The 15059-nt window shown below is 42.8% G+C and overlaps 1 protein-coding gene across 7 annotated transcripts; it reads left to right on the top strand.

The window, feature by feature from the left end:
• Positions 1–4076: 4076 nt before the first annotated feature.
• On the top strand, positions 4077–14620 carry RNF146 (ring finger protein 146). Of its 7 annotated transcripts, none has more exons than XM_057363595.1 (3): positions 4077–4233; positions 9801–9956; positions 13527–14620. In XM_057363595.1, the coding sequence occupies exon 3, from the start codon at positions 13528–13530 to the stop codon at positions 14584–14586; it is 1059 nt and encodes a 352-aa protein (XP_057219578.1). In that variant the 5' UTR covers positions 4077–4233; positions 9801–9956; position 13527; the 3' UTR covers positions 14587–14620. The 7 variants fall into 7 exon arrangements, with proteins under 7 accessions (XP_057219578.1, XP_057219581.1, XP_057219584.1 ...); XM_057363598.1 differs by having other exon boundaries at positions 4077–4255; XM_057363596.1 differs by lacking the exon at positions 4077–4233 and adding an exon at positions 4644–4817.
• The last annotated feature ends 439 nt before the right edge of the window (positions 14621–15059 follow it).

Genomic DNA, 15059 nt, shown 5'->3' with positions numbered 1-15059 from the left:
GCYTGGAAAACAAAAAGATTTAAACACAGTGCATTGTAATGCAATAACTGTTTTGTGGTGGAATTTTTCTGCTTGTCTGCATCACCATATGGATGACTTCAATCCCACAGCAACATATACTGTGATATGATTTTGACAGCTGGGATAATGGAAAAAGTCAATGTTTACTTATTGGCAGAAGAAAATGTTACCTTGCCTGCCAAGTRGGGCAATAAAATAAATTTGTTTTGTATGCTGAGTGGAATTTTTTAATGCCACTAAATGAAAGCAAAAGAATCAGGATCTCTCCTCAGGAGTTCACAGATAGAATGGGTACAGATACAGCAAAAGTAACAGATTGAGAGAACTGAGAAAAAGAACTCGCCCTGAGCTCCTCTTCTCCCACTCCTCCTCCTCAGCATCATTCAGCTTCCTGTTTTTAAAGCAAAATGGGATTGTTCTCATGACTAACCAGCACAATCCTTCCAAAGCTGTTAAATAACAGCATTTTTGGCAGAAGTTACTATATATCTAGATTATGTAAGCAAAATACAGATATTACATGAGGCAGGGTAGTTGCATTTCCATACATCAATTTGGCCTTTAACTGACTCTTTGTTCTGAATCTACAAATAGCAACTGGAAATCAGTTTAGCTACAGGGCAGCAGGACTGTAAATGTAGATTGCTGAAACAGGTATAAACCTCTGCAGTTCCTATATAGCCAAAATGAAAAAAAAAAAAAAAAAACAAACTTGCAGACTGAAATGGTGGAATCCTATCTATCAACTTACATTTCATACATCATCAGCACAACTGCAATTGCAGTTGTTTCAAGAGAGTTCAAGCGAATGTCATTTTGTSTCACTGATGCCAACTTAAAACACTTATAGCGCAATGGATAAGCTTGTGTTTTGGACTGTAAAAAAWCAGAAATATCATTTTACAAAAAGAAAGAATCCTGGAAAATTTGTGTATCTTAGTCTTCAGTGACTGTAAGAAATTCATTACTTCAATGAAAATGGCAGTGCAACATGGGCATCTCTTGCTTTAGGACAGCTTAGAGGAAAAGGAATGCAGTGAGTGACAAGCAATAGAGGGTTCATGAAAGGAATGGGCCACTCAAGCAAAATCAAGATTTGCCTTTAGTGTATTTACACACTGGAACTCGATTCTCAGCCCCTCTCTGGCTCCCTGCATGGAGGAGCCAAGTGCAGTGCACTGCCAACTTTACACCTTCTCTATTCTTTACAGAGGGTTTGGTGRAGGTGCAGGAGTGTGGAATGGGCATGATACCAAAAATCATCCACTCCTTTGCTGTTAGTGAAACTTGCAGCAGTTCTGAGGTTCTCCACACCAACTTCCCCAATTGCTTTGATATAAAGTGTCTCAAAACCACAGCAGAAGGAAACTGCTTTTCTCACCTCAGATGCACCAAGTGCAGCAAGGGTTGAGCTCTTGATGAATATAAGATGTTGGCACATCTGCAAAGATTTATATAGTATCATGTAGATTTGAAGAAGCAGGATAAAATACTTTATAAATAGAAACACTGAACGTATGGGTTAATAGTTCTCCATCATCAAAGCATCAGCAAAATCTTAATGCTGGGACTGTAGACACTTAGCAGAGGAAGTGGTGTCTTTTAAGAATTAGCCTGGTGAATCTTTACTTTTCAAAACACTGTATTAATTAATAATTTAGTTGTGAGCAAAAGACATAAATTTCACAGTGACAACATTGTAGACAACAATAAAACACAAAAGCACACAACAGAAATGTGAAGCAAATAGATGAAGAAAAGATACAAGTGAGGTACCTTCAATTATAAGACAGGCACAAAGTAAAAGGCCTAAAGAAAGTCATCAGTGGGATGGATAGGTTGTGTCCATGACAAAAACAGAATCACAACAAAGATGTTTAAATTATATCCATTCTGACTGAAATAAGAGCTGGTAATAAGGACTGATAACCATGCAAGGAACATTTTAGAAGGTATACTGTTTCTAGAACTGATCCCCTTATTGCAATCTATTCAACTAAATACCTTCATGAGCYTTATTACCTTAGTCTTGTAAGGTGCTATGGATTCAATTTTTTGGTTACTGTCTTTGGCACTGTCTGATACATTTGCTCCATAACTTATGGGGTGTAAAATAAAATCTTTCATTCACAAGCACATTTTCTCAGTCCATCTGCAGCTGCAGTGAAACTCACAAGCCTATCCATACACAGCCACAGACGTCTTTTTCACTAAGTACAGTCTTCCAAGGTGTTGCTTTTCTTACAAAGCTGCATGGAGTGAGAGTAGCTTTACTTGAACTCTTTAGATSCCTTAAGAGCACAAGCCTGCTTTCCTTTTTTAGGTCAGATTCTAACAGAAACCGACAGGAATTTGGCCTCAATAGCTTCCACAGGATCAAGGTCTGGTTCAGTAAAGGATTAAGGCTATTGTTGCTGAGCACACACTGCCAGTAAGAGACCTTTCCTTTTCTCTAACCTTTATTCTTTGACTGAGCCTCACACGGAACTCTCTAAATAGAACTTAGGTTACCATGTAAATGCTTGTCCTTGGATGCAAACATGTCACGTTTATTAAAACCAGCGCTAATTTTGGGTAGGCTTTTCTAGGCTTTTAGAAAATAATAAGTGATTTAACCAAATGCAATTTTTAGTATTCCTGATTACACTTAGAAATCAGTATTTTTAGAGTTTTAATCTCTTATGTTTTCTGATGCTTGTGACTTCTGGGATTGAAATTCAAAAAGAGCAGCCAAACAGCATCCTTAGGTTTAACAAGCCCTTGGCTAGACAGTTTGCACCTGYAGTCATGTTGAAACATTTAATTTTCCATTTATGTGCGATGACTACCTGGACACACAGCCCCTCTCCCCCCATCTAAATTAACACCATTCCAGCCTAAATGATGTGTGGATGATTGTTTCCCATCCTGGTTTATGAAAAAATTTAATATAGCAGGCTTCTCAATTAACAACAGCAGACAGCACAGGTCTCCTTCCTGCACCTCATCTACAGGAGCAGCTCCACTTTGGGACAGTCTGTCCCCCTGCAGTCACATCAGGGGGGTAGCATCCAGGTCCATCTCCGCCTGTGGGTGACCAGCCAGACTTCTGCAGCCACCCAAACACAGCTCCAGGCATCAGAGCTGAGATTCCCCTGCAGCCCCTGGAGCAGACCATGGTGAGGCAGCTGTGTCCCTGCAGCCCATGGAGGTCCAAGGGAAGCACAGATCCACCTGCAGCCCATGGAGGTCCAAGGGGAGCAGAGATCCACCTGCAGCCCATGGAGCACCCCACACCGGAGTGGGTGAGTGCCCAAAGGAGGCTGTGACCCTGTGGAAATCCTCACTGGAGCAGGCTCCTGCAGGACCAGTGAGATGAGCCCACACCAGAGCAGGTTTGCTGGCWGGACTTGTGACCCTGTAGAGGACACCCGCTGGAGCAGTCTGTTCCCGAAGGGCTKCGCCCCGAAAATCAGGAGCGCGAAGCCAAAAATCAGCCTGGAAAGAAGAGGAGGCAATGATGATGTTTTAACATTTGGGTTTACTTGTCATGATCCTGCTCTGATTTGACTGGTACTAAATTAATTTCCCTACGTCAAGATCCTTTTGCCTATGACAGCAATTAATGAGTGATCTCGTCGTGCCCTGATCTCGACCCACGAGCCTTTCATTATATTCCCCTTCTCCTGCCAAGCTGAGGAGGGCAGTGCCAGGGTGGCTTTAGAGGGCACCTGGCGTTCAGCCCGCCACAAGGAGGCACGACCGGGGCAGAGGGACCGAGAAGGGCGGGCAGAGGCCCCCGGTTGTGAGGCGGGTCCCCCGAGCGCCTGGCAGGTGTCCCTGCAGAGCACTCGCCAGAGCCGCGGCCCCCGGTCGCTGCCCCTCACCCTCAGCCCGGGGTCCGCGCCGGTACTCCATGGCGCCGCCATGACACCGCCGTGCGTTGGGGGCGGGGCCACCCCGCGGCATCACGCGCGCGGCCCCGCCCCCGCCCCCGCGCCGCGCACGGTCCGCCCCGCCCCGCCCCCAGGCCCCGCCCCCGCCGCGGCGGCGTCACAGTGGCGCGTTCGGCCGCCCCGGCCCGCGCGTGACGTCGGCGCGTCCCGCGGTCCCGGCGGCGGGGCCGGAGGGAGCGGCAGGTGGCGGCGGGCGGAGCGGAGCGGAGCCGAGCGGGGCCGAGCGGAGCTGAGAGCCGAGCGCAGCGGAGCGGAGCGGCGCGGGCCGGCCCGGCGGGTGAGTCCCCCCGGCTCGGCGGGTGAGTCCCCCCGCCGCCGCGGGTGAGCGCGAGGTGAAGCTGCCGGGTGAAGGAGGTGGTGGAGGCGGCCTCGGCCACCAAAGGCCGCTCCGACAGCGCCCCCTGCGCGGCTGCCCGGGGCAGRGGCAGCGTTGCCTCCCCTCGCCCCTCATGCCGCCGGCGGGGTGGGGATCGAGCCGGAGCGGGCGCCGCGGCCTCCCCGAGCGGGTGAGCGCCGTGAAACAAAAGGCCGGCTGCGCTGTGTTGAGCCGAGCCGAGCCGAGCCGAGCGAGGGGCGGCCGCCGGGCTGGCAGAGCCCTGCCCGGTATTGTTTTGGCTGCCGGGAGGGTGGGGGGTGTCGCCCGTCGCCGCCCCTCCTGCGGGGTCACGTGCCGGGTGTCGGGGCCGCGGCGGCGGAGCCCTGCCCGGGAGCCCTTCCCCAGGCCCCGCACGGAGAGGCTGGGACGGAGAGCCGGGAACGCCGGCAGAGCTGCCCGCTCTCTCCTGTCGGGCCCCACGGCCGGGCCAGGGCCCCATCCGCGGAGCCGTGTGTCTGCAGGAGGCGGCGCCGGTGCGGAGCGAGGTGCGCGCGGAGTGCCGAACCGGGCTCGGGCTGGGGCTGGACTCCATGATCCCGCAGGTCTTTTCCAACCTAATTGATTCTRTGGTTCTGTGACTCGGGAGTTTCGGTGTGCTGGGCAGTTAAATAGGTCAGGAGCATTATCCGTGTCGGCGTCACGCGTGGCGGAATCCCCTGGCCCAGCCGGCGCAGCGCTCTAATTCCCAGGGCGATGTGCAGKGCTTTCGTGTGTCACTTCGCCCCGTGGATGTCACCGCTGTGCCCGGCCGGCCTCGGTCACTGCCGCCGGCGGCTGAGCAGAGTCGCACGGGCGGTCACGGGAGCGCAGCGCGGAGCATCCAGACTGAACTAACTAAGGGTTCCTAATGGAACTGCTTTTGTTTCTTTGTGCTTGACGGCCTCCGCTCAAGYGTTAGCATTTCACCCCTTCGGAATGTTGAGAGGGGACGTGATATGTGAAAACGGGTCCTGCTCTTGAAGCAGTACGTGTTGCTGCCACTGAAAAATCGTTGTAAAATACTAAGTAAATGCAAGGTTTTTGTACGAACAAGACAATCGGACTGGTGAAATAGTTAAACAAAAATTGTGGGGCTTTTAATCTTAGTACAGCTTTTCAGTGATATGCCTGAGAAAGGCTGTGGGTTTTGTTACTGGTATGATTTCAAGGAGGAGTAGGGAGCAGAGCTTCATAAGGTTTTGCTTCTGTCAGGTTGCTAATACAAAAAATCCAGACTTTCTTGCTTTGTTAGCTGCTGCCTCTGGATGGTGGGCTACTTAAAAATAGATTCTGAAGCATCTCTRAAAACGCGATACCAAAAATTACAGTGTGTAATAGCACTGAAGACATGGCGAAGTCTGAATCTTCATTTGGTAATTGTGAGTAAATCTTAAATAGTGGATGTCTTTTCGAGCACTTGCTTTATAGTCTTGTATGCTTTATACTGTGATTTCTTTGCAAGTGTACTGAAGTGCCAGTTGTTTAAATTGTTATAGTGCAAAAATCTGTAGTGAGTGAAAGAAAAAGTTTGTTCTTGTTTCCTTCAAAATATATTGCATCAATTTAGATGCAATTGAATTGTCATTTATTTAGAGAGCTAGAACTGCAGCCTTTTTATAGCCTATTGAATAGTGGGCCCTTGGAAAAACCTTCATGCTGAAATTGATTTTTTTCCTCTCTTCTGTGCGTGTTAATCAAGTCTATATATACRCACAAAGATATGTCCCTGTACGTATTTAGCTTCTAAAGCATTGATAACTTAAGATGAACCAGTTTCTGCTTCATTTTTGCACATTCTTGATTTTGAGTCAGAAGTTAATATTTTCTTTATTAAATAGATTGAAATAGGATACATGCTCAAAATTCAAGATCAGTGCTCCAACTTTAGCATAGGGAACACCCTCATTTTCAATACATGTAGCGTTTTAATACTGAAATGGCTGACTCTTCTGCACTTCACTATTCTTCTATGATTCAGTTCCAAATGAATGTATAAATGTTGGGGGTTTAATAATGTGCAATAGCCAAAGATATAATGACAGGCAACGTGAAGAGCCTTATCACAATCAGCAATTCCTGAGAATATTCTAAGTTTAAGAAATAGATACTAAAAGGGAGGCAAGCACAGGAAACAGTGAGGTTATTTATCTGTTGTGCTATCCAGTGCCATGGACAATTTTAAACATATCTGATAAGACTCAGTAGCTGGAGCTGGTACTGTATTGACAGTAGCAGACTTTTCAGGCAGGAGAGTGATTTTTTTTCTATTAAATAAAACAGCCACTTTCTTTCTTCCCACATTGTGTAGCTTAGGGTGACTTGCAGGGAAGGGCAGAATTCTAGGGATCTTTTTCCCCTCCTGCCCCCTAGTTGAGTTAAAAATTAAAGAGCTTGATGGAAAAAAAATCCAACTGTTTAATTACAGAAGAGCATTTACTCTTGTGAATTAATACTATAACTGCTGAGTTTTCAAGGGGGGAAATGAATTTGTGATAACTTTTTTAGGGTAACGTGTATGGAGTTGCAGAGTTTGGGAGATTTCTGTCATTTGAAGTAGGACTCAGATAGTYGTGTTTGGCTGGTGTTAGTTTAATTTACCAGTGTTTTGCAATTGTTTTTAAAAAGTCAAGATTTTACTCATGGATGAAGCTTAACACTGTAGGAAACTCTTTGTTACTATATAGGAGCTGGCTTCCCCAATACATATCTTTCTGGTTTTGGTTTGGGTGTGTTTTTTGTTCCTTTGTATGTTGGACCTTTTTTGTAATTGCTACTGGGTTTTTTTTCCAAAGACATAAGGGGAAAAAACTGTGCTGGGCCTGATAATTTACTGGGTCTCATAATTTAATGAGCAGTTGACTGAATTGACAAGAAATGGTTTCATTCCATCTTTGCCTAGTAAAAGCTTAAGATTGTTAAGCAGAACCTGAAGTCAATTTGGGAGATAAGYCTGGTAGGAAGTCTACCACTTCAAAATCATAAAGTGTGGAAAAAGTTGACGTGACTTCTCCTGGCAAGCATCGTGAGAGACTTTCAAGGGGACAAAGAGAACAGTACCATGCTGGCTGAGCCTCAGTTTGGATGGGGATGTTGCCCAGTTTGAATTCTTCCTCCTGATCAGTGGCATTGTTCTTCCATCTCTTGCATCTTTAAAATTACAAAATCAGTGTGTGATGGGATGCAGGGGTTTAGGAAGGGATACCTGTAAGTTGCTGCAGATAGCGTAACTCCTCATACTACAGGAAAAAGAGAAAATTAATTGCTATGTATAGAACACACGTCTTACCCAGTTGTCTTCAAAGGAGGAGTCATCATCCAAGAAGGGGTGMGTGTGTAACCACAAGTGTTTGTCAGTCCATTCAGTAGAAATTTTAAGACTGGCTTATGAAATAAATAACAATGTCATGAAACGTAGAGGTTACCTGATGTCAGTGTGTGAACTAGTTCTTTTCAGGACCTTTGCAGCAATTGGAAAGTTGCCTTACCACAATCCTGTAATTACACCTTCCTTGRATTCTTCTAGGCATAATTACATACCTTGAATATGTACATGCATTTTTATTTCCTAAGAAATCTCCCAGAACTGACCCAACCTTTTTCTGCCATCTCCACATAGCATTTTTTATAATGTGCTACCTCTAGTAGTGGAATTGTGAGAGGTAGTAGATAAAAGACTTCAGGTGATACCTATTGAAATAACAGAAAGCCAGCTCCCAAGATGAAGGACTGAACACCACACCCAAAGCATCAAGCTTGTTGCAGCTGTCTCTTTGATCATAGAAAACATAGTATCTTGTCTCTGTGAATTAGTGGAGCCACAATTCTAACGCGATTGCAGCTCTTGGTTTTAGATTGATGTGTGAAGAAAGGAAAGCTGCTAGAACTATGAGAGGAGAAAAGGTGTGGATAGGCCTGTTAATTTTTGCAGTTTTCTTTTGGAAATCATTATAAAAATAGCTGCATGGAATGTTACACGGAGCTCAGCTGTAAAGAAAATCACGTATTTGAGTAATGCTTCATACACTGAAGTCATCTGWACACTGATAATGATAAATGTTTGATCATTTGGTGTAGGGCTATAGCACAGAACACCATAGTGCTCCATATTCTTTCAGGGACTTACCACACCTTGATTTTACTCAACTCTTGCATGTCTGCTCTGTGCTGTATTTTTGCTGAAATTGTTCACTTCTTGAACAAATTGAAATCAGAGGTGACGTTCTTAGGTCTGCTTTAAATCATTCCTATATGTAATGTTTTGCAGCAACTGGAAACTATAGCTCAAAATGTTTAAGAATCATCCAGAAAGCTATAGACCAGAAGGAAGATGTGACTCTGTGGCTCATTAATCTTTTTACAGAGGGCTCCCTGAAAGTGGTTCTTTTAGGTCAAGACCTTCCTGTTTAGAACGTGAGAATGCAACAGAGATGTCTCCCTTCTCTCTCTGAGTTTGTAGATTCCTACTTACCTACTGTCGGACCTTTTTAGGTATTTGTTAGGCATTTAGTTATTATTATGTATTTGTGAAATGACTCAGATTCTGGTTGRTAGCATTCACCTAACGTATTTTGACTGACATTATCTGCTAGCTTGAAGAGGGGTATATTACCTCTGAGGTCTGGAGACTGAGTTGCATCTTTGTTCTCTTCTTTAGAGATCATATGCATTCTTTCCACTATTGAACCTTGGAGCCCATCAGGACATTTTAGAGAAATAAATGAAGGTCCTAATTAGTTTTTGTTGTTGTTTGTTTACCTTACRTATCAAATTTAGGTCATAGAGTTTGTTTATAAGCTCTTATGAGGACATACATGTGTAGATTTATAAAGAAGAAAGTGCTGAGCGGTTCCGATGTTCATTCATTAAATGAAGGCAATGGTCTCTGTAAAAGATGACAAGGATTCAAGGCTCTGAGACTCAAAATATGAAAAGGCAGATTTCTGCTTGAAATACGGAGAAGACCTGGGGGAAATCAGCTGTTCACACGCACTGTTTCCTCAAGCATCTGATACTAGCCCCTGTCAAGACAAGAAACATGGCTAGATGGTCCTTCGGAATGGGATGATACAGATAGTTTAACAAACAGATGTCGGAAGCTATTGTGACTTCATTAGTTTTCTAAATATAAGGAATCACTTATTAGAGGTTAAATTTGCATAAACATAACAAGCTCCTAACTTTGGACTTGATTTCTCCTTTTGTGTACATGGTCACTGTGTGGAAATGAGCAATTAACTTTCTATAGCCAAAAATAATTGCCTTTTATAATGCATRAAAAATGAGTTGTTAAGCCAGACATAAAAATAGAAACTGTGCATCAAAACTGATGATTGTAAAAAAAACCCCAGAAGTCCTATGATAGTTTTATTGAAAATAGCTTGCATCATATAAATAAAAGCATAGTAATTTCTTTTCTGTAACAGAACCATGCTTGCTTGCTCGTAGCTCTGAACAACATTGTAATGGTGGTGTTATTTGCTTTCTGTTAGTTTGCAGAGAAGCTGAAAYACTGTAGTGTACCATTGGCAGGACGAGTCAGGAATGAGCCAGCCTTGCGAAGGAGGACCTGCCATCCTAGCTGGAGATATCTGAAGAGAGGACTTTTCAGTCTTGTGGCATGCTTCAGTAGAAATTATTCAGAAAAAGTAAGCCGTTGTTTTGTTTATGAACTTAAACGTATCATCTCCTTGATGGACTGCTTAGTTGCAGCTGGAATTTGACCTGGAATTTGAAGTAGTTTTGTGTGAATTTACTTTTTCTTCCATTAGAGTCCAAGAAGGCCTGGGGTCTTTTCATGTAGTTGTTATTACACATCACCTCTTCCATACTTCATGCATTAATGAAGGCCTCTTAGCTTAGAAATTAAACGTATTATTTAATATTAAAAATACAAACCACAARAGCTGGGATCTGGCAAGATTTTGGACTAATTCCTTTTAGGCTCTATTTACGTTAAAATGCGGAGTTCAGGTTCTTATTGTTCCCTGATTTATACCTGAATTCAGTATCTAAATGCTTAAAATAAAATTATTCTTAGCATTTTTTTCTTGAGATGAATTAATTTTTAGCCTCAGTAGTCAAGAATATAATTTTCCATGATGCCAGAAGTGTCTTAAAGGGAATCCAGTTCCCCAGAAAATAGAGCTTTCCTGTTTGAGAATAGTTCTGATATAAAGCCTGTTTTGACTGAACCTTGTTATAAAATATTACTCATAATTTCAGGAAAAATACTGTGTGATCAGTTTTGTTTAATTCTTAATGAAATAYTGGAAGTAGTTCCACAGCCATAAGATAGCAGAATAGCAGTCCTTTATGTTTGTCCTCAGTTCTGAAGGATTACTTCTTCAGTAAAAACCTACATCTATGTACATCCTCCCACCAGCTTATAAAGAAACTCTGTGACCTAGATTTGATATTAAAAAGGTAAACAAAAAAAAAAGATTAATTAGGATCATGCTTAAAAAAAAAAAGTAGTGAGACAACGTCAGTGTCGTTGAGAGAAAACKTCAAGTGCATGATTGTCCTGCATTCTGAGCACATGCAACTGCAGTTGTGTTTATCTTATAAGAGTTTTATGTTCCGTGGTAGCACTTCTAGAGATAAGGGTTTGYTCCTCCAGCTCTATTCATTTTATGCATAAAATTTTCCTCAGTCATTAAAAATCAAATAGGAATTTCAAGAAAAGGCTTTTACTCCATTTCATATCCTGCATTATTATCTTGATCTAGTAAGGAATCAAAAATTGCTTAAATTAATGGATGATCTATTGAGCACAGTTCAAATGTGAGCATATTTTGCTTTGCTTTCAGTGAACCATATGAGAACTTTTAATTCTTCTTTTAGTTTACCTCAGGGTAAACTGTCGTCAGTTTAGCTCACTGTATCAGAATTKGGTTTGTCAAAGTGCATTGCCTTTTTAATCCTTGCATTGCATTTTAATCACATCCAAAATCTTAATTATGGTACGTGACTTGTACAGAAGTTACCTACAGGTTGTTTTAATCTTTTCTTTCACTCTGAAAAAGAATAACTTTATAAAGGCTATTCAGGGAGGAGCATCCTTTTGTAAAACTGTAGCATGGAAGTAAAAATCTCTGCTGCTGTGCCTTTTTGCACTGTAGTATCTCGTGGGGACACTTGAAAATTCAGATCCTTTATCCCAGCCASGGTTAGCACAAATTGATCAATGAATGGATTTCTTTTCACCTCTTCTGTTGTGAAATAATGGCTGGGTTSTGTTTGTCGGTATTCTGAAATCTCAGTAGATTTTCATCTCCCCTTTTTCTAATAAGTTTCTTGGTATAAATCCCTATATTTGCTGTAAAAATCTATTGCAAAATACATCCGCAGAAGTGTGTGAGGCTTCCAAAAACCAACTTGTTCACTGCGTTGTTAGAATGGATCTCACAGATATGTGCTGTGCAGTAAAAACACAGTTACCAGCTGGTAGGTAATGCTGTGTCTGTATCTGGCATGCTGATTTAAGAACTATTATGCAGATTTGTCATTAATCACTAAAAAAGAAATTTAGATATGAAACTGAAATATAGGTGGATACAATTATGTGCTACTTCAGGGGAAAGTATTTGAGCTGTAAAGCTTTTAAAAGAATTATTTGATGAAAAAAGGATTAAAGAGGCATTGGTCTTTCAAGAGGAAATTATAGTGATAGAAGGGAACAGACAGCATAGGAAAATAATATTTTACGTAAACAACACATAATATACTATTGTAAGGATAAATATAGATACTGAAGCATAATTTTTTTTTTTAATCCGAGCATATATTTTTAAGATTTTTTAAGCAGTGGAGGCTTTTACAGTAATACTAGGCATTTCCTCTTGAGGTAACATATTTTGCTGGAAATGTGTATGTCCAGGAAGCCTGTGGTATCTCCATCCTTGCAGGTTTCAAAAAAAAAAAAAAACAGCTAGACAAAGCCAGATCTAATCCAGTGTTGGTGCCATGTAGAGCAGGAGACTGGACTACATGACCTCCTAAGGTCCCTTTTGACCCACATGTTTGTGGTAGTTTTGCATGAACTATTCCTAGCTGCCCATACAATAAAGACTACTCTCACTGAAAGGCTGTTTTGTTGAATATCAGTCTTGAAGTTCCTTGGTGACTTTAAATGAAAAAAGGGCACCTTTTTAGGCCCCATTCCCCAAAGCCCATTCTTCTCCCTCATTTGGTATCTGGTGTGTGTTTTTGATTGTTAATAAATAAAAGGAAAATTACCATGAAACAGACCGTGAAAGATTGCCATGGCAAAAACGTAGTTGAGAAGGCATTTGYATATTTAGGCTAGAATTTTTCAACTACTTAAATCCTCCACAACGCCAAAGTGACGCAGTTTTGCATTCCCCATTCTCTTACAGTTACAAAATCATCTTTAATGACAGCAATGAGATATGGCCAGAGAAAGTAAAGGCAATGACTTCACAAGCCAGTCAAGTCAGAGTTGCATGTCTTCTGCAATACACTGCTGCTTCTACTGGTCTGCAGTGATTCTTTTCGAGAGGCTCTCACATGTATCAGGGAGTTCGCTTGGTATTTAAGAAAAAGGAATCCAAGTTATCTTTTGAAAAGGCCACTTCAGCTTTCAAATCTGGTTCTTGCTGCAGCCTGTGGTTGTTCTGAGCCCAGTTCCAGGGATAGTGTACCATCGTGCATGGCAACTAAGAAACAGAATGGGGGAACACTTCAGCCAGGAGCTGCTGTCAGGCATATTTTCTACTGTGTAACCCTAGTCTGAGGTACTATTCAGGCAGTCCCTTAATCAAACAGATGATCACTTGTAGTCTGAAGAGTGGTTGTTTAATTTCAGTTTGCAGCCAGGTCACCTCTTGAGGAAAGAACCGTAATTTCTTTCAATTTCCTGAGGAGGCACCAAAGTAACYGGTTAGCTGAAGGTTCATTAATCAACACTACTTCAGAGAATGAACAGAGGAAACTCCAAAATTTGTTTTCTAACTTGGTATGTTAACATSCTGAAAATTCAACAGATTAAAGATTGGTGATTAGCAAAAGGAATTTTCTGAGTACTCAGTTCTGTCTATCACCTCAGGAMATAGAATGTTAACCTATCAATTTCTTTGATTTGAGCTTCATAAATGGTAACTTAATTTGAGSTAAACATCTCATTCTGTGGATTTTGAGGTCAAATGTGATGTGACACTTAATAAACTGATTTAAATCTCTTTGGTCCTGTGCAGGATGGCTGGCTGTGGTGAAATAGATCATTCRATCAACATGCTTCCCACAAATAGGAAGACAAACGAGTCATGTACCAATGCAGCACCTTCCCTGCCWGTCCCTGAGTGCGCTATCTGTCTGCAAACGTGTGTCCATCCAGTAAGTCTGCCTTGTAAACATGTTTTCTGCTATCTGTGTGTGAAGGGAGCTTCTTGGCTTGGGAAACGATGTGCACTCTGCCGGCAGGAGATTCCAGAGGATTTTCTTGAYAAGCCAACCTTATTGTCACCTGAAGAACTCAAGGCAGCTAGCAGAGGCAATGGAGAGTATGCCTGGTACTATGAAGGTAGAAATGGCTGGTGGCAGTATGATGAACGTACCAGCAGAGAGCTGGAAGATGCCTTTTCCAAGGGTAAAAAGAGCACTGAAATGCTAATTGCTGGCTTTTTATACGTAGCAGACCTTGAAAATATGGTTCAGTATAGAAGAAATGAACATGGACGTCGCAGAAAAATAAAACGGGACATAATAGACATACCAAAGAAGGGAGTGGCTGGGCTGAGGCTGGACTGTGACACCAACACTGTCAACCTGGCACGAGAGAGCTCCGCTGACGGTGCAGACAGCACACTGACTCCAGGGGCTGCAGCTGTGCAGCCTCTAGCWTCCATTTCTGTGAGGCCCCTGCCAGCACTAGATGGTCAGCTCATGAGCCCTTCAACACCGTCACCTGATGCAAGCAATTCTCTAGAGAACTCTTTTGCCCACTTGCAAATAAATGGAGACAGTATGGCTGAAAGGAGTCACAGGGGAGAGGGAGAGGAAGACCACGAATCATCATCTTCTGGTAGGGTGGCAGCCCCCGACACCTCTGTTGAGGAGACCGAATCAGATGCCAGCAGTGACAGTGAGGATGTGTCTGCCCACCTTCAGCAACACCCATCCTCTGGTCAACAGAGACATTTGAATGCCAGTGCAAGCCAGCCAGGAGCAGATAGACCAGGGGCAGGGGGTGGGGTGGCAAACACAAGTGTAAGATCTAGAAGGCCAGATGGACAGTGCACAGTCACTGAAGTTTAAATCTAGAGCCATGCAAAAAAACAAAAAGAAACAACTCGGTTGTAATTTTCTGTAAATTTTCTGTCTACATTGGCATTGCACCCAAACCTAGCAGCTTGTTTGGTGGGAGGGTGGGGTGAGGGGGAGAAACAGATTTGGCCTGTTTTAACTTAAGTCTCTTAACATGTCTCAGCTGGAAGACTCTAACTCTAGGAAACTGGGTTGTCCTGTTAATGGTTTGAAAGCTGTTTAGCAATGCCCAGTTTTCTTGAAAATGTTTTGTGTTTATTTTGTAGTATTTTCCCCTTGAAGATACTCTATCCCTTTTTGGCCAATGTATATCTACTGTACAACTTGAATTGTCTTCATTATCTGACTGTTGCATTAAGTGTCTTACTACTTTCTGCATGGATTGATGTATGAAAAGAACACTAAAGCAATGTGGAATCAGGCAAGGTGTTGGGTGTGAGCAGGATGCTTAATTTAATGTGAGA

The sequence above is a fragment of the Malurus melanocephalus genome, unplaced genomic scaffold, assembly GCF_030028575.1.
Source record: "Malurus melanocephalus ecotype Western Australia unplaced genomic scaffold, MMel_1.1 scaffold_29, whole genome shotgun sequence".
Lineage (NCBI taxonomy): Eukaryota > Metazoa > Chordata > Aves > Passeriformes > Maluridae > Malurus > Malurus melanocephalus.
This window is presented reverse-complemented; position numbering and strand designations above follow the sequence as displayed.